Source organism: Anabrus simplex, chromosome X (assembly GCF_040414725.1).
Source record: "Anabrus simplex isolate iqAnaSimp1 chromosome X, ASM4041472v1, whole genome shotgun sequence".
In the NCBI taxonomy this organism is placed as follows: domain Eukaryota; kingdom Metazoa; phylum Arthropoda; class Insecta; order Orthoptera; family Tettigoniidae; genus Anabrus; species Anabrus simplex.
Window position 1 is genome coordinate 149,354,368 of NC_090279.1, and position 20,266 is coordinate 149,374,633.

Here is a 20,266-nt window from a genome sequence, read left to right on the forward strand (position 1 = left end):
ATTTTGCTGTTATTTAGTGCATTTCCGGTTATAAGGAAACACCGACGTTAGCGTTTCTTTCTTTCTTTCTTTCTTTCTTTCTTTCTTTCTTTCTTTCTTTCTTTCTTTCTTTCTTTCTTTCTTTCTTCCTTAGTTTGTTTACCCCCCAGGGATCCCACCTCTACCGCCTGAGGAGCAGTGTCCTGGAGCGTGAGACATTGGATCGGCGATAAAACTGGAGAGGAGGGCCAGTACCTCGCCCAGGCAGCCTCATATGCTATAGTGAACAGGGGCCTTGTGAGGGTGGGAGAACTGGAAGGGATAGGCAAGGAAAAGGAAAGGAAGCGGCCGTGGCCGTAAGTTGGGTAACACACCGGAATTTGCTTGGACCAGAAGTTGGAAACCATGGTAAACCACTTCCAGGATGGCTGAGTTGGGAATTGAGCCCTCCTCTACTCAAGTGACCTCCCAAGGCTGAATGAGTCCCATTCCAGCTCTCGTACAACTTTTCAAATTTCGTGGTAGAGCCAGGAATAGAACCCGAGTATTCCGAGACGGCAGCTAATCACTCTAACCACTAAACTACATTTATTTATTTATTTATTTATTTATATATTAATTAATGAAGTAATTTATTTATTTATTTATTTATTTATTTATTTATATATTAATTAATGAAGTAATTTATTTATTTATTTATTTACTTATTTATTTATTTATTTATTTATTTATTTATTTATTTATTTATTCATTTATTTATTTATTTATTTATTTATTTATTTATTTATTTATTAATGAAGTAATTTATTTATTTATTTATTTATTTATTTATTTATTTATTTATTTATTTATTTATTTATTTATTTATATATTAATTAATGAAGTTATTTATTTATTTATTTATTTATATATATATATATATTTATTTATTTATTTATTTATTTATTTATTTATTTATTTATTTATTTATTTATTTATTTATTTATTTATTTATTTATTTATTTCTCGTATGGATTTTAGTGCCGGGAGTGTCCAAATGTTCTGCTCGCCTGGTGCAGGTCTTTCTATTCGACTCCCATGGGTGACCTGCGTGCCTGGATATGGGATAACTATGATCATGAGATGGAGAGAGGGTGAAACCTGATGAGGTACATAGCCTACTCCTGTCGAATAACACGAAGGGATCTGTTAATGTCTTAACGTCTCCATCCGACGGATAGAGCACCATCAACAGCGTCATACGCCCTCACTCCATATGAGCAATGCGGAGAGGTTTGGAATTTTTGGCACACAATCTAGTGATTATAAATTGTATAGCACCAACTCTCCTGCCCTGCCACCCAACATTCTGATGGTATTTTTTTCCACCAATGAGACTCGAACCAGCTAAACAAATTGTCGGACCATATACAACGATCATCGCCACAAAGCAAATATAGAGTTTGCCATTCCTTTCTTGCTACTCCAAAAGTATTCGTTCGTTTATTCCTTCATCAACCATATAGCAAGTCCGTGGGATTCATTCAGCAAATTCTCATGGCAAACGCCCTGTGGTTGGGGGCGGTAGAAAACACCCAAGTACCCTCTGCCTGTCATATAAAGCGAATAAAATGTAAGCCAGGGTGTTTCATATTGGGAGCGTGGGTTAGCGACCACGGGCTCCGTATCTGAGTCTGACATGGCTTCCACTTATTTGTGCCAGGCTGTTTGTCTTCATCTTTTATATCTGACCTTCCTTGGTTAACTCTTGTTCGTTTCCGACCACGACGGTATTAGGTTCCGAAGGCTAGGGAGTCTTTCATTTTCACCCCCTTCATGGTCCTTATCATTCTTTGACCATTACCTTCATTTTTCGAACTGTCGGTCATCTTCCTTCTGATTAGTGTTAATAAGGCTTGGTTACCCAGTTGTACTTCCTCTTAAAACAATAATCACAACCACCGCTACTCCCATGGCAAGCCATCTTATACTTGCGATGGGAAGAAATGCCAGTGATTTCTCAGACGGAAAAACAATCCAGTATTGACAAAATACGAGTTCGGGTGTCCGCTTCGTAAGCAACTGCGATAAACAGGAACGGCTCTATCCATCAATAAACAGATAATCTACGAACTGAAAATTAACCTATTAACTCATTATCAATACTTGGCCTAACTATGTTTGGCATTTCTCCTTTTCGCACACATTGCACTAAAAGAATTGAGACCTACACTTTCCTCCTAAATCACAAATTGTCTGTGACACTGATGAACTGCAATTATCTTTTATCGCTTCGTCGGAACTTTCCAAACAGATTATACCGCTATGGTGTCTATAGATATCCTAAAATCAGTAATAACATATTATTAACAATTTCTGTTACGTTTGCTATTGTTCTGTCCTAAGTAATACCAGCTCTTGTCGAAATATTTCTGCAAACAGTTAAGTGAATGGATAACAGAAATGCGAAGTGAGTACTACTGTAATATGCGTGTGAAACATGTTAGTCTGACTTTGACAAAATATATTAATTTTGTCTTATGAATACTGGGTCAGTATAGGGAGTAATTTTGGGAAAATTGTTTAGAATGAGGCTTTTTTTCGTTTGACGTATGTATTTGAACGTTATTTACTTTAGATTAGCAAAGTGTCCTCTTATCTTTATATTCCTTAATTATATAGTAAAACATCTAATACAGTTAACATTTTGGCTACAAACAAGACAGTTCGGTGTATATATAAGCGGGCGCAGGTTATTCAAAGCACATTCACTTCTTTGGAAGTAGCATCTCACACATTACTAGTGTGTCTTCAAGAGGTTTTGACTTGTGCGTACATTACATAGGTGAGTACTTTAACAACATGACTTAAAAGCGAACACTAATTCGAAATAGAACAGGTTCTGCTACCAGAGTGCTACTACTATGTTTATATTGACACGTAAATATTGTTTTTACAAGACAGGAAAGTTTTACTTCAGTCAGGAAACGTTTTCTCCGGCTAGAAATAATTGCTATCTAGTGTAATTTACAGTATAGGTTACACTAACAGTTCAGGCCACAAATTAGGGATGTAAAAGAGGAATTAACTCACGATTAAAGCATTAGTTCTGTCGCTGAATTGAAGAGAACATTGGATTGTATATGTGGTAGATGATATAAGCAGCGAACTTACAGTATTTACGTGACAATTTATATCGTAATCCTTGTCTAAGTGGCTCCAGGATCTCTTGGAATTCAAAACAAAGAAACGTGAATTTTCATTTTAAAAATTACACATGCATTGACTAGTTCGTTTAAGAATTCATAACAGCATTCTGCGTAGCAAAGCTGTCCATAATAATGATGTTTAAACATATTAGCCGACTTATATCTCTAGAAATATTTCTTACAGCGAAAGTCACTTAACATTTGTACAAATAATAAATCAAAACTGTCAGTAACAGATAAGATAATACCCGTCTCCCATAATCTTGCAAACCACAGATCCGGAAGAGGGTATTGTTTCTTTTCTTATTTTCCCTACATGCAGTATACAAAAGTTGATATCCTTATAGTATAACTATAAAATAAAAAGAAAGCACGAATAAAGAAGTTTTCGGCAAACATCATAAACCAGTCTTAACGCTTAAATGATTTAGGAATTGAACAAAGAAAGAATGGCCTGAAATTAATGTCTGTCCATAACAGAAGGCAATACTTCAAAAATTGTTAATATTTTGTTTCGTATGATCTATTGGTCCTTGATTTTTTTAAACGAGTAGTATGTTTATAAGTAGTTTTTGAAAATATTATTTTTAATATATTTTCAATTACCAGGATTTCTCATCGTCCTAATATTTCAACTTCTCTGCTTCAACATTTTCATATCTTGTACACAGTATGTCATGACGAAAGGGTTCTTTATAGACAGCACCTTGTAAGAGGAAAAATTCGGAACTAAGATATCCAACACATTCTTTTAAAAATATTTTAGTATTAGAAATCGTGTGATGAAGGAAATATCCAGCACATGGTTATTAACTCCATGAGCTGGTTCGATATTCTACTGTATGTACATCAAACGTGGTTCATTCATGGTTTGCTTTGTTCTTAAATATTGCCCATAAAAGATGTTTAATGTCTCCCAGCTCAACAAATTCTGCATAGAAACAAAGAAACGTGAATTTTCATTTCAAAAATTACACATGCTTTGACTAGTTACGGCATCATAATTCTTAATTTCCCTCGACACAATTTATAAATTTCCATACGAAGTTTAATTATGAAGGATTATAGCAGAATTCTCACTATTTTAATGCTCATCACGGGATGGAAATTCTGTTCCTGCCAGTCCGATGGAACTCTCTTCACAGAAGATTAATTTATATTGATATTTTTGTAATTGTGTACATTTTCTTTTGAATATTTCGTTTAATAAATAAGAGGATGTTTATCTAGTATTATTTTAAATTACATTTCTGGTTATGTAGTCAACTTCAAATTCAAAATACATATCAAGATTACCTGCTTTTCGTCTTTATAACTACTTATGTACAGCGATTCCTGACTACATCTAGTTCCCTGACGCTATGCAATGCCATGTTTCTGAATTACATCAGTGCTTGAATGAAGTTCGTAACTTGCAAAGTTTATAGATTTAAGCTAATTTGAATTAACAATATGTAAGTGAGTCCATTAATACCTTCAAAAAATTACCTTTTAGCAATAGGTATTTAAATCCGTATAATGGTACTGATATTATAGTTTGATTTTGTTTATTGCATTTAATATGTGTATGTTCTCAAATTGTCATTAACAAATACACAAATAAAATATGAAAATTTAAATATAAAATAGGCATTTTGGTTGGCACGCTCAGAGTAATATATATTTTGGAAAATAACTCTTTGTACTTAAAAGGTTTGCCCTCGCCTAAGTTAGGCAAGTAAAATATCGAACTTTTCCAGAGATCCTTCATCTAGAAGAAAATAAATTCCCCAGCATAAATCAGCTGTTACGGCATCATAATTCTTAATTTCCCTCGACACGATTTTTAAATTTCCATACGAAGTTTAATTATGAAGGATTATAGCAGAATTCTCACTATTTTAATGCGAAAATAAGTAAAAAAAAAGAATTTCAATGTTTCTCAGGTACGTACTTGTATTTGACCTCATTGTTTGGTCAGTAGGTGGTGACATTTACCTAGTTCTACAAGCGATACGCATATCAGGTCACACAAGACTGCGCACGCCTGGTGTTAACTTCACAGGGACGAAATGGGCTGGCTAACTTACTGTATTAGGCTATTTCATGTAGCTAGAGATCTTTTTAAAGTGTTCATCATTTATTTGGACTGTTATAGCTCTTTCTACAGACAACACTAACTCTCAACAAAATGGCAGCACGCTTACCACTAGTCCTGCTCCTATCTTCGCTCTTCGCCATGGCGGCAACTTTGCCCTTACCTGACGATCTAACGGACAATTCCCTTGACGATATGGATGACATGGAAGATGACGATGAATTCTTTGAAGAATATAGTGGCGCCCTCCAGCGTCTTACCGCTGAATTTGGTTCATCCCTGTACGGAACTCCAAACGCTGAGACAGGTAAGTTAAGCGCAATGCGCAGTACTATCCTTTCATTTTAATGGATTACTTTTGAAGTGTAATTATTATTATATAAAAAAGGAAGCACTGATAAGACCCCCAACTTCGACTCCACATGTTTTAATGTTGAAATGGGGCAAATATTCGTTTATAGGAAGGGGAGTTAGGGAGTGGAATAACTTACCAAGGGAGATGTTCAATAAATTTCCAATTTCTTTGCAATCATTTAAGAAAAGGCTAGGAAAACAACAGTAGGAAATCTGCCACCTGGGCGACTGCCCTAAATGCAGATCAGTAGTGACTGACTGATTGACCAAAAAACATTTCTTAACGGTCAATGTAGGAGTCCACGTACTATTAAAAACACAAATTTGAGCTATTTCCTCAATTGTGCTGAAAGTTGAAGGGCTAAAGGGCTCGAAAAGGTTTAAAATTGTGAATTGTGGATAGCTCTATCAATATAAAAAAAAATCGAAAATCACTTCCGGCCTAAATGAAGTTCCTGAAAAAAAGCCTAAAATAACTTGTTTCTTTACTAGTTTTCTTTTTGATTCAAATCCTACCCAAATTAACTTATTTACATAATTCTTCCCGTAATGTCTTCCTTGGCTCAACACTCTCAGGCGTTTTTTTGATTTTTTGAAAAATGTCTACACCGAAAGTTGTTATTATGGCTTAAATGAAACTCTACATTGACTCACGTTAAGTGAAACAGTGCATTGATTCACATTAGCGCTCGTATTGGTAGAAAAAGGGAAAATGCTAATCTAATCGACAGGATAACGATGATCAAGGAAAGGATTGTAAATTTTAGGAATAACTAAAGCATATATTCTAATATTTTATTATATTTTATTTACCTAAAATTCGTAGATCAAATTTTGGGACAAACACAAACGCCCAGTCACCGAACTAGAAGAATTAATCACACGACATTAAAATCCCAGACCCGGCTGCGAATCGAACCAGGGACTGACTAAACCGAAGGCCTCAACGCTGGTCATTCAGCCAAGGAGTCGGCCACATTACGTCATGAATACAAGGTTACAGATGTCTTCATATCGTTATCAGGGTGTTTAGGGGTTGTAATGGGGATGTAAAGGAGAGAGAATATAAGTCACTGGTAAGACCGCAACTAGAGCATGGTTTGATTCTATGAGACGTTCACCAGGAATACTTGATTCGAGAAGTGGAAAAATATCCATTGAAAAAATCCCGTTTTGTTCTGGAAGATTTCCGACAAAGTATTAGCGTTACGAAAATGTTGCAGACTTTCGGCTGGGAAGATGTGGGAGTAAGGAGACGAGCTGCTAGACTAAGTGGTATGTTCCGAGCTGTCGGTGAAGATATGGCGTGGAATGGCATTAGTAGACGAATAAGTCTGAGTGATGTCTTTAAAGGTAGGAAAGAAAAGTATGAAGGTAAAGTTCGAATTTAAGAGGACAAATTGGGGTGAATATTAATTTATAGGGGAGCCTCCGTGGCTCAGACGGCAGTTCGTATGCCTCTCACCGCTGGATGCCGTGGTTCAAATCCCGGTCACTCCATAAGAGATTTGTGCTGGTCAAAGCGGAGGCGGAACAGGTTTTTCTCCGGGTACTCCGGTTTTCCCTGTCACCTTTCATTCCACCAACACTCTCCATTCTCATTTCATAGCATCTATCAGCCATTAATAAAAAAAAGCACTTTGAGAGTGGCGACCCCATCGTACTAATAGTATATATCTGCTTCATTCAATCCATCCTTGACCCGGTCAATGACTGGAAAACAGGTTGTAGGTTTACATTTTCATTAATTTATAGGAAGGAAAATTATGGGTTGGAATAATTTATTAAATGGTGTGTTAAATCAATTTTCAGATTCATTGTAATATATTTAAAGAAAAGAGAATCTGCCTCGTGGGTGACAGTCCTAAATGCAGATTGATGATTGATTTTGATGATACCTGTAGAGGCCACTGCGATAGATAAAACGAACAACTTTCCCGCAGATAAACTAGTCACCATTGTACTCTGAATTAGGTTATAAAGGCTAAGTTAGGAATGAACTCGATGGATGAAGTTTCACGCATACACTGGCTTCGGTGGTGGTGTCATGTGAGGCGAATGGAGGAGAATAGATTACCTGGGAGTACAATGCACTCTGTTATGGAGGGTAAGAGAAGTAGAGGGAGACCAAGATGATGATGGTTAGACTCAGTTTTAATGATACGTATAGGAATAAATGAGGCCACAGAACTAGTGACGGCGGTTAGTAAATTCACAGAGGCTTGCAGACTGAATGATGAAAGGTATAACAGTCTATAGTGCAGATGTATGTATGAATGTGTGTATCTTTCGAAGGAATCTCTTTTTACTTTTAACCGATGACTGTGTCCTCTCCCCTTGTCAGGATTTCTGCTTGATATTATTACACTTTATTCGTTTTTCCTTACAGGAGAGAAGGTTAAGAGCTGGAAAAACAACAGCGCTATCAATCCAGAAGAACTGGGAGAATATGCTGAAGGTGACATCTTGTTCCCTCCCACGAGGAATGGAATACGTCAGCTGAGCGCCCGTTGGCCAGACGGAGTGGTCTATTACCAGCTCGCTCCAGGATTCAGTAAGTATCTCTGCTTCCCTTAATACGTGAAGATACGGGTCGATGCTTTTATGATCTATAGATATAGCAAGAAAACCCTAAGTGGGAGCGATGTTTGTCTGTGCTTTCCTTCCATAGCCACATCATAACAGATTCATGCATCAGAGGTTCAGGTTTACCTACTTACCCGTTCCACAACCGGACGAACACATTGAGTATGGGCAGTGTTTATCTCTACTTCGAACATTCCAGGTTTACTTAGATACATCAATAAAGTGCTAAATTTATGAACAGGAAATCATTGATATGTAATTTTCTCTGACAATCAATTTAAAAGATTTAGTTTTGGGAATGAAATCAGAGGAATAAATGACGACTTTTGATGGATCTTAACAATAGATTGCTGAATGATAAATATACAAAGAATAGACAAAGAAACATATCACTTTTCTTTTTGCGAAATACAGATGATTATAAATACGTCTCTCGGTCATAGCTGTCCATGAACAAACTGCTAATTTCAGATCACCACCAGACACAAGATATATTTATGTTAAATCGCAATTTAGAGTTCAAATGTGCTGTATTTATTATTCACAGATCTGCAAAATATAATATCAATTACATTATTCCTGGACTAATTGGAAAATCATGAGTAGCTCGTTTTCATTTTTCGAGTGACATAGAATGTCTGGAGGAGGAGATAACTTCTCACTTTGCTGCTTCTATGTGTTTTATGTGTTTCCCCTGTTTCTTGTATTGGCAATCTTATTCATCACATTTTTAAATTTTAAAGAAATTTTGCACCGCTCATGGGAACTACTTAGAACAGGCTTCTTCCACTTCTTCATGGAGATCGCTGGGAACATATGAGTAATTACACATTGTGACTGCTTCCAAAAATCAGAATTACAAGGATGGAAGTCATGTCCACTAACAAAAAACTGTTGTTCTATACTTTCTAATAACCCAGTTAGGTTCGTATCCCACTATCGGCAGCCTTGAAAATGGTTTTCCGTGGTTTCCCATTTTCACACCAGGCAAATGCTGGGGCTGTACCTTAATTAAGGCCACGGCCGCTTCCTTCCAACTCCTAGGCCTTTCCTATCCCATCGTCGCCATAAGACCTATCTATGTCGGTGCGACGTAAAAAAAATTGAAAAAAAATAGTTTTCATTTTCCATTCCTCCCCTGAAGGGATCAGGATTTTTGTATCGTAGAAGGAGATGTGCAGAGGTGAGAGGGTTGGCGGCCGTGGCCTATACCAAGAACTGTCCCGGCATTCGCCTTTGTGCAGGAGAATGGAAAACAACGGACAACCATTCTCAGGACAGCCGACGGCTGGGACCAGCCCCTCTCCGCCTCCCGAATTCAGATGCGTAGAGCCACGGTAGGTTGGGAGTAAGGACCAGATGTGGCCACTTGTGAACCGAGACCCACTGCATCCCCCGAACAGAAAAAGGAACATCAATCGAAAGTAATGAATGACACATTGCACATTTCATATGCGAGAGCTTGGGGGCTTAGTACCACTGCAATCTTCTGGTGGTCTTAAGAAACGTTTACAGTCTTCCATGGACCTAGTCCCGATGATACGCAATGCTCCTTTGCCCTTTACACTTTTTTAGCGAAAAACTAACATTTCAAAATTTGGCAGTTAGCATCTTTCATTTGATAATAATTATCCACTTGTGATGATGTGGAAGTAGATTTTTGCGACACGTAAATTTCCGTATAGTTTGTCTCTTCTTCTTCTTCTTCTGTTAGTTCTTTCTCAGCAACCTTGGTATCGGCACTATCAGCGAATGAAGCCACGTTTTACGGACGAATACCCTTACTGAAGCCAACCCTATGTGGAGGGATGTATTGACTACAGCGGTTTCTGTGGTGTTTTGGATTGGGATGTATTTTATGCAAATGGCGATGTTTATTAAGACGAACACAACAAACAGTCTCAGAGCTAGCCGGGAATCAAATCCCGTGTTCATTGTAGCCCATTTCTGTTCTCCATTAGAGCTTTTCTGTGATTGGACCATGGATGTCTTTGGAAACTTCTGCTGGTTTGTTCTTTCTCCCTAATGAGATTGGACCATGGATGTCTTTGGAAACTTCAACTGATTTGTTCTGCCTCCCTAATGTGATTGGACTATGGATGTATTTGGAAACTTCAGCCGATTTGTTCTGCCTCCCTAATGTGTTTGGACTATGGATGTCCTTAGAAACCTCAACTGGTTTGCTCTTTCTCCTTAATGTGATTGGACCATGAATGTCTTTGGGAAACTTCAACTGGTTTGTTCTTTCTCCCTAATGTGATTGGACCATGAATGTCTTTGGGAAACTTCAACTGTTTTGTTCTTTCTCCCTAATGTGATTGGACCATGAATGTCTTTAGGAAACTTAAACTGATTTGTTCTTTCTCCCTAATGTGATTGGACCATGAATGTCTTTGGGAAACTTAAACTGATTTGTTCTTCCTCCACAATGTGATTGGACCATGGATGTCTTTAGAAACTTCAACTGATTTGTTCTGCCTCTCTAACGTGATTGGACCACGGATGTCTTGAGAAACCTCAACTAATTTGTTCTGCCTCTCTAATGTGATTGGACCACGGATGGCTTTGGGAAACCTCAACTGATTTGTTCTGCCTCTCTAATGTGATTGGATCATGGATATCTTTGCGATACTTCAACTAATTTGTTCTGCCTCTCTAATGTGATTGTACCACGGATGGCTTTAGGAAACCTCAACTGATTTGTTCTGCCTCTCTAATGTGATTGGACCATGGATGTCTTTGAAAAACTTAAACTGATTTGTTCTTTCTCCCTAATGTGATTGGACCATGGATGTCTTTAGAAACTTCAACTGAATTGTTCTGTCTCCAGGCCAGCGTGACCTTGTGATGATCAGTAACGCCATCAACGCCTACCACACCCACACCTGCATCAGATTCTTGCCGTACACCGGAGCTGAACGTGACTACCTGTACGTGACTCACGACAACACTGGCTGCTGGTCCGCTGTGGGTCGAACTGGAGGACCTCAGCAGCTGAACCTCCAGAGCCCCGGCTGCACCACAACCCTTGGTACGATCATCCACGAGTTTATGCACGCCATCGGCTTCCTTCACGAACAGAACCGCTACGAGAGAGACTCCTACGTCATCATCAACTGGCAGAACATCCAGTCTGGTGAGTAAACACGATGACGTAATGACACTTTCCCGTACTGTAATTATTACAAATCGCCTCTGACTGGTTGAACTCCGTTTCACACTAACGTAAACACGGATAGTCAGAGAACAGGGAGACCATGAAGCAAGGAACACCAAACTTAACCTTGCTGATTTATTTCTCCGCCTGATTGCAGCACTGTAGTTCCGTAACTATCTGCACAACAGAGCTCAATTAATCTGCCACCATCACTAATTTCCAACAGATAAATATCGCATATATCATAAAGTTCGCATTACGTCTATTAATCCGGGAGCAGAATACCATGTTGACGACTCTGGTAGCTTAGTGGACTGTTCGCTACTTCAAATAACATTATTTTTTATGTTTTAATACATTATAAACTCATGCACACACCTCTTATACCTTTCAGAGCAAGACCGAACAACAAAACAAGAAAACGTCAATGCACGGATCAAACATGGATGATATATGTCGTGACGAATCAAAATTACTTTTAACATTAATTTTATTAAAGATAAGTAGATTTACCACAGTATGAAATAAAATATTGTGCGTGACGGCCACTAAAGTGATAATTTTATCCTACTGGTTTCGAAAGTCGGGACGTAACTATCTCACTCGTAACGTAAAACTACATTCCATAGCTGTTGTGTAAATCATTATTTATCCACTACATCAACAAAAACTAGGCGTGTTCTAAACAGTTTGGTATTTGAAAAGTAGGCTTTTTCTGAACACTGAGAAATGCATTTATTTTAAGGAACATGTGCGTCTTTACGGCATCTCAGCCTTTCCAATGTACCTTTATCACGAAGTTAGTGATTATTTCTGCTCCTAAGCAAAGATAATATGTTGTTTTTTGTTGTTGTTTGAGTTACCAGTCCATAGACTGGTTTGATGAGCTCACCTGTGCTAACATTTTCATCCTACATCTGCACTAATCTGCTTGCCATATTCATACAACGGTCTACCCCTACCATTCTTACAGCCTACACTTCTCTCAGAAACTAACTGAACAAGTCCTGGGTGTCTTAAAACTTGCCCTATCAATCTCTCCCTTCCTCTTATCAAATTTAGCCAAATTGATCTCCTCTAACTAATTCAATTCCTCTTAATTTGTGAATAGATCTATCCATCTCACATTCAGCGTTGTTCTGTAACACTTCATTTCAAAAGCTTCTATTCTCTTCCATTCTAGCTAGTTATTGTATATGTTTCACTTCCACATAATGCCACACTCCAGACAAAAAGTCTTCAAAAGCATATTTCTAATTTCTATATCAATGTTCGAAGTAAGCAAAATTCTTTTCTTACGAAAGGCCTTCCGTGCTTGTTCTAATCTGAATTCTGCCATCATTAGTAACAATTTTCATCTACTTCCTTTCAAACTGCATTTCCTAATCTAATATTTCCTGAATCACCTGACTTAGTTCGACTGCAGTCCATTACATTTGTTTTCGACTTATTTATATTCCTCTTGTACTCCTTCCCCAAGACTCTGTCTATACCATTCACCAATTTCTCCAGATCCTCTGCCCAAAAAGTACCTTAAGATAATCCAAGATATTCAGAGAAACAGTGCAATGTGCATCAAGGGTCAGAGAGGCTTTTCCTGTAAAGCTAGGAATTCCCCAGGGATCATCACTAGACCCTTTATTATTCAGTATTGTAATGGATGTGCTAAAAAAAAAGCATTAAGGAAGGAAGCGCCATGAACAATGATGTTTGCCGATGAAATTATATTACGCAAAGACTCGCAGAATGAAGCGAAAGTGATGCCGGAGGACTGGAGAAAATCTCTGGAGGATTGTGGTATGAGGGTGAGCAAAATTTATACCGAGATTATGAGCAGCGTGAGCCATGAACAAGCAGTGAACATACCTTGGTTCTACCATACATAACAAAGGTGATCTAGGAAGTGAACCCTCAAGCAGAATCCAGTCTGGGTGGAATGCATGCACAAGGGTTTCCAGCGTCTTGTGTGATAAGAGGATTCCAGCCAAATTGAAAGGGAAAACACAGCATGTAGTCGTGAGACTAGCGGAAGCTGGCCTGTCACCGGAGAGCTGCTGCAAAAGATACGTGTTGTAGAGATGATGATGCCGAGATATTCGTGTGGACTGACAAGGAGAGATAGAGTAAGGGATAAGAAAATCAGAGGAACATTAGTTGTGGAAGAATTAAGAACAAAAGTTGGGGAAGCAAGACTGAGTTGGTATTGGGCATGTTAAGGGTAGGAATGGAATCTTAGGCCTATGTAGGAATGAGAGCAAATGAGTTGGATGTGTCTGGTAAGAGGAGAAAGGGAAGATCGTAAAGAATATGGTAGGACTGTATAAAGGAGGATATGACAGAGCTAAACCTACAGGAAAACTTGTTGGAGGAAGTTAATCCGCACCAGCGAACCCACTTATTGTGGGAATGTAGTAGTAAGACTTATTAGAAATAAATCATACGTCCTCCAGCGAGGGTGACCATAAAGAACCGAAATACATAACTTACAGTACACAATTAAAATAATGAAATTAATAATTTTTGCTGGAAAATTCATCGTAAGGAGATTTAAGATATAAATTCAACTGTATAATATGCAGATAGTCTCTTATGATCTGCAATAAGATTTTCTCTACGTCATAAAATTGAAATTTCGAATGTTGGACGGTAGTGGCTTTGTTCTTCGACAAGGTACCTCTGAATCCAATTAGGATGCCTCTAACAAGTCATTTACCAAGAGAAATATTATACATGACTGATAGACATGGCTGAAGAATGATAAGAACAGTATACCAAATATTAAGTGTGCATCAAGTGTCACAAAGGCTTCTTCAGTTAAGGTAATAGTTTACCAAGGATCAGCATTAGGTCCTTTACTATTCAGGAATGTCGTGGATGTGCTTACAGAAACAGTAAGAAACGAATCAGGTAGATTATAAATGTATTACTCAAAAATTTCAGCAGACTGAGGAGCCCAATTGTTATAAAATATAGAATAAGAAGATACAAAGACAAGATAAAACATTATAATGTAATAAATTTTTATTGACATAATTAGATGAGTAAACTTGACTGGTGTTTTTCAAAGTAGGAAAGATCACATGATGAAGCTAAAGTTGGCATTCAAGAAATTGGGATAAATATTCGTTTATAAGAAGCGGAATTAATGATTGGAGTAATTTACCAACGGACAAGTTTCGATTAATTATCTATTTTTTGTGCCAGTTGCGAAAGTCAGTGGCGATTCATTGGCTGACGAGTAAAATTTCTTTATACGCTCGTAAATAAACTCCAGTTTTTCACACTTATAACGTAAACATGTTTCTTTTCTCTTTGAAGGTCGGGAACTGAACTTCAACAAGGCTTCGGAGCAGACAACGTATGCTTTTGGAGTTCCATATGACTACGGCAGCGTGATGCATTATTCTGGGAATGCCTTCTCCAATAACGGCCGACCTACCATTACATCCAAGGTAAGTGTGAGATTCTATTAATCAGCATAATCATATATCTGTGTCCATAGAGGACCTGGTCTTCTCAAATAGTAAATGAGTGGGTCGGTCAGTGGGACATCCGTTCAAAATTATCCCCTTGCAGGACAGAATACTCCAGTTAATTGGGCATGTGGGTGGGAGGCAGGGAGGGCCGGCGCCGCAGTCTGCCTGCCCCTTACCCAGACATCCCGGGATCTACACCCGGCCAGTTGTAGGGGTGTACATCCTGACTGGTATCGTAAACGATCCCACCTCATCGTTTGAGGGTTAAGACTAAAGCAACTTACCTTCCCAATCCTATCATTGTTGTGTCAGCGAAAACCACCGTTGTGTTAGTACTATATTAAAACAGTAGAAAAGAAACTGTTAATAATAATTTTCATTTCAGAATCCCAACGTGCAACTGGGTCAGAGAGATGGTTTCAGCCAGGGTGACGTTCAGAAGATAAACGGAATGTACAAGAATATTTGTGGAAGACGAAGCAAGGCTCTGAAGGAGAAAGTTGACACTCTGTAAGCTATGGAAGTCAGGAAAGCTAATTAATTTAATTTATTTGTGTTAGATTTAGACAGAAAATTATCTTTGGTATAAGTTTTATGTCTTTTAAGAGACCTTTAGTTATTGTTATAACAGTAGAACAGAAGAATAGTTTAGGGATATTCTTGTTCTTTCATTGCGGCCTAATGAGATTTAGTACACTCTCGTGGGAAGTTCTGTGTACTATTGCTGTGAAACGTCTTGGCCGTTGAACAGTTCCCCCGAGAATTTTCACATCTTGGCTATGTGAATTTCTCCGTATATAAAAGTGTTAAAGAGCTTCCGCGGCTCAGGCGACAGCACGCCGGCCTCTCACCGCTGGGTTCCGTGGTTCAAATCCAGGTCATTCCATGTGAGATTTGTACTGGACAAAGCGTAGGCGGGCAGATTTTTCTCCGGGTAATCCGGTTTTCTCTGTCATATTTCATTCCAGCAACACTCCTCAATAGCATTTTATTTCATTTGTAATAAAATACATTAATCATTGCCCCAGAGAATTGCGGCAGGCTTCGGCAGCCGGCACAATTCCTAACCTCGCCGCTAGATGGGAGCATCACTCATTCCATTCCAGACGCGGTCGAATGACTGGAAACATGCTGTGGATTTTCATTTCATGAATTAGTTAACAATATCAACCTATTACTGCTGCTAATGTATCAGAAGATTACATTGCCTGCTTTCCTGTATCAGTTAAACGTTTTGAAACAATACAATATGTATCACCGAATGCCAACTTGATTTCTTCTAGTTAGTTTCTGTCCCACAGCTAGACTTTAATATGGGTATGTTTTGGGGCTGGTGGTCGATTTGCAATTAGCGTCATCAATTATTTCTCGACACCATTGTAACCATGGCAACCACTGTTCTTCTATGTATAATAAGTCAGTAGCTTCATCATCTCACTGTGCGCTTTCTTCCTGTAACTAAGAGCTTCAGAAAATCTCGTGTCAAGTGAACCACGTTCTGCTACCAGTGTTGTCTTTGTACACTAGGTCAGTAGCGTCATGTTCTCACTGTGCGCTTTCTTCATGTAACTAAGAGCTTGAGAACATCTCGCATCAAGTGGACCACGTTCTGCTACCAGTGTTGTCTTTGTACACTAGTTCAGTAGTGACATCTTCCCACTGTGCGCTTTCTTCCTGTAACTAAGAGCTTGAGAAAATCTCGTATCAAGTGAACCACGTTCTGCTACCAGTGTTGTCTATGTACACTAGGTCAGTAGCGACATCTTCTCACTGTGCGCTTTCTTCCTGTAACTGAGAGCTTGAGAAAATCTCGTATCAAGTGAACCACGTTCTACTCCTCAGTCTATAATTCAAATCCTTCAACTGACCGGAAAACGAACCCAGGACCTTGGAATAGGGGACAGGGTCATATTGATGAGGTCTTCAATGTCTTTAATTTTCTCTCAGTTCATGATCCTTATGTTTTGTGGATAGACTCGTTTCTCGGAACTCTTTATCTCCCCTGTGGTTGGATGCACTACCTGTACCCCATGCATGTCGTAAGAAAAAACACCAAAAATCCATTCTCGTTCTTTCGTTTTCTAAGGCTAAAAACGCACCCATTATTCTGTGTTTTTCCGTGTGGAGGAGACAATTTTTATTGTCTTGAAGATGTCAATAAGTTTCGCAAATAATGAACTACATTTATGTTGAATTGCACTGTTCAAGTTGCGAAAACTGTTGCCAAAATATGACGCAAGATTAAATAAAGTCTTCTGTTAGCCAAAGAGTTTCGGAACTTACGTTTTTTATTGTGGTACTACTATTTCATTTAATTAGTTATGTAAACAATCTGTTTCGTATTTATTTAATTAACTTATTTATATTCTCATCACATCATATATTTATTTCATGTACCAATTATCACGCTTTTACTTTGTACCTTATTTATCAAGAATACTATGTATACGTTTGCTCATCACTGTATTATTGTTTAATGGTGAATTATGTATTGTTTGGCAAACTTCACACATTCTCATTAATATAATTTCATGTATGAATATAATGTATTGATCATAAGCTGCTAGTAATTCATGTTGTTGCTCCGTGGCTAATTATTGTAACATTCCACTATTTATTGATCTCTTTATATGAATGTGTATTTTTATTTGAATTATAATACTACTGTAATTTGAAATGATAAAGAAATAAAACTTACAACAAAATACTGATGAGTATTATTTTTATTTTATTTTTATTTATGGTCTGGATTGCTCTTGGCATTCGATAGTATTAACCTACTGCAGTTCATAGGCCTGTGCAAGAAATACTAATATTTATTTTGAAGGGGAAATAGCACCTTTTGACCAGGCACTTATCGATTATGATACAGTAGAAACTACATTATCTTCACTGATTGATACTAGGGGTCATCTGCATAAGAACAATCTCGATAATCAAATTTCAAATTCAAAATTTTATGTAAAATTATGAATAAAAAATTAATTTAACGAAATACAGCACAATGAGCCTCACTTTAGAACGATAACTGGGTTTTTTAATACCAGAATTACCATTCCCCCTGGGACATCCTGTATATTCAACATTTGGTTTAGTGTATGAATCAATACACGTGTTTTCTTGTAACATTAATGTTATACCTATTCGTCCTCCAGGGCTTGACCACGTCAAGAATGACCCTGTAAGAAAACAGATGGGAGTGGTAGAAATTAATGACATATCAGTAGAAGCGACCAGAATTATTATTTTTTAAAAACAGCTCTGCGAATGATGCAAGAGGAACTGGACTCCGTGTCCACCAAAAGAAACGGTTGTTGGACAAAATCTGGAAGGTCAAGTTTGTGGTAAATGACTTCTTTTTGCTTTTTTAAAATAAGGACTCTGTTATTAACGCCAGTAGTGACGATAACGGGAGGAGAATAATAAATGTGTCAGAGCCTGTCCTACAGTATTTATTTATTCTAGTAGTAATACATCTGTCGATACGAAGCTGTTTTTATCTTGTCCAGATTTAAGATTTTGACTGTATAGAGTGCCAACGTAGCTGTTGAAACGTGTGACTTTTCTTATCGGTAAAGTCCGGAATTAAACTACTTGTTACCGACATATTAGATATTCCATTTATTTCTTTATAGATATAGAATGAGCTCAATTTGTTTAGGAGTGTATATCTGTCAATACTAATCTCTGACTGAATACGACGTTCATTGACCTCAAATACTGTTCCTAGTTACGTAGTGGAATAAAAAATTCCTAAAAATCTATGAACTGTATGTAACACAATTTACGAAAATATCCACTCTCACAATCAGTATTCTTAAGTCTTGAAGCTTGTTTAAAAACTGACTCCGTGGCAACTTGGTAACTGTTTGTTGAACACCACACAGGGAGTCTGGATGCGATTTATGTAAAGATAAAAACCAAGTGATTAATTCTGTATTTATTCCAGCCAGTTATTTTGAGTAGTTTTATTTCATGTCTGAGGACCATCTACTGTAGAAAACCTACGTAACATGAAGGAAAATAATGAAGTCTATGTTTATTGCCTCGGAATGATTAAGGTAAGACGTGTGTTTTCAAAATTTCTACGTGAAGACAATATTTGTACTGTGATTTCTTGTCACATACTTTCATGCAAGTGTTGTATAGCCCGCAGAAATGGGAAACTCTTTTATTAGAAGCATATTTATGATATGTTATTAGCCTTTCCTTTCCTGTGCAAAGATATCATAATCAAGATAAATCACTTGTACCTGTAAAGAGAGAGTTGCATTAGCTAGTATGTGCCACTGGAGTGAAATATAGCGGTAAAATGTGATAAACCATTTTGTGTTTCAATAAACACTGTACTGTATTAAGTCAGATGTAATGTGTTTATTGAGAACGATTGTCACGAATCATATCTGGGTATATACCTACGTATGGTATTTTAATATTATAGTCTACTTCATACGATATTAGCAAGCATCTCACAAAGAACAGAGACAGGAGCCAGGATTAATTGCAGCGCTGACGCTCCTTCGGAATTATTTCATAATATAATCACCTATGTGGGAAATGATATGGAAAAGCCTAAGAAGGAGGTGCAGTTTGGAAGTAAGGAGAAATTGAAGGAACTTATAGGAAATTGAATCTAGCAAAGAAGTCAGCTAAGGGTAACATAATGGCAAGCATAAATGGCTGTCATACAAATTATAGTGAAAAATGGAAGGGTGTGTTTAGGTACTTTAAGGCAGAAGCATATTCAAGGAAGGAACAAGGGAAATGTGTGCGCGAAGATCTTTAAAAGGCAGAAGTATTCAGTCAGCAGTAGGCCTATGTAAAATAATTGTCGGTTACAAGGATATGTCCAGATAGAGGAGGTGACAAATACTAAAGAAGTATTCAAATTTACCTGTGATAACCACAACGTTTACAATAAGATACAACTGTTGAAAAATAGAAAATCATCTGGAATTGATAAGATTCCGTGGGATATACTAACGACAATGGGTTGGGATATAGTACCATGTTGCTGTTTGAGTCATCAGTCCATAGACTGGTTAGATGCAGCCCTCCATGCCACCCTATCCTGTGCTAACCTTTTCATTTCTACGTAACTATTGCATCCTACATCTGCTCTAATCTGCTTGTCATATTCGTACCTTGGTCTACCCCTATCGTTCTTACCACCAACACTTCATTCAAAAATCAGCTGAACAAGTCCTGGGTGTCTTAAGATGTGTCCTATCATTCTATCGCTTCTTCTCGTCAAATTTAGCCAAATCGATCTCCTCTCGCTAGTTCGATTCAGTATCTCTTCATTCGTGATCCGATCTATCCATCTCACCTTCAGCATCCTTCTGTAACACCACATTTCAAAAGCTTCTATTCTCTTTCTTTCTAAGCTAATTATCGTTCACGTTTCACTTCCATACAATGCCACGGACCACACGAAAGTCTTCAAAAA

At 37.7% G+C, this 20,266-nt stretch overlaps 1 protein-coding gene across 1 annotated transcript; it reads left to right on the forward strand.

Annotated features, from left to right (window-relative positions):
- The first annotated feature begins 5,385 nt into the window (after nucleotides 1–5,385).
- On the forward strand, nucleotides 5,386–15,331 carry LOC136886722 (hatching enzyme 1.2-like). The gene is made up of 5 exons (XM_067159525.2): nucleotides 5,386–5,551; nucleotides 7,988–8,152; nucleotides 11,015–11,320; nucleotides 14,660–14,793; nucleotides 15,203–15,331. The coding sequence occupies exons 1-5, from the start codon at nucleotides 5,386–5,388 to the stop codon at nucleotides 15,329–15,331; spliced, it is 900 nt and encodes a 299-aa protein (XP_067015626.2).
- Nucleotides 15,332–20,266: the final 4,935 nt, after the last annotated feature.

What these genes read in the sequence shown, in the direction of transcription:
- LOC136886722 (XM_067159525.2), top strand. Translation starts at nt 5,386, where the DNA reads ATGGCGGCAACTTTGCCCTTACCTGACGATCTAACGGACAATTCCCTT. An exon ending in CTGGCAGAACATCCAGTCTG is followed by an intron (nt 11,321 to 14,659) that starts GTGAGTAAACAC and finishes TTCTCTTTGAAG; the next exon opens with GTCGGGAACTGAACTTCAAC. An exon ending in GACCTACCATTACATCCAAG is followed by an intron (nt 14,794 to 15,202) that starts GTAAGTGTGAGA and finishes TTTTCATTTCAG; the next exon opens with AATCCCAACGTGCAACTGGG.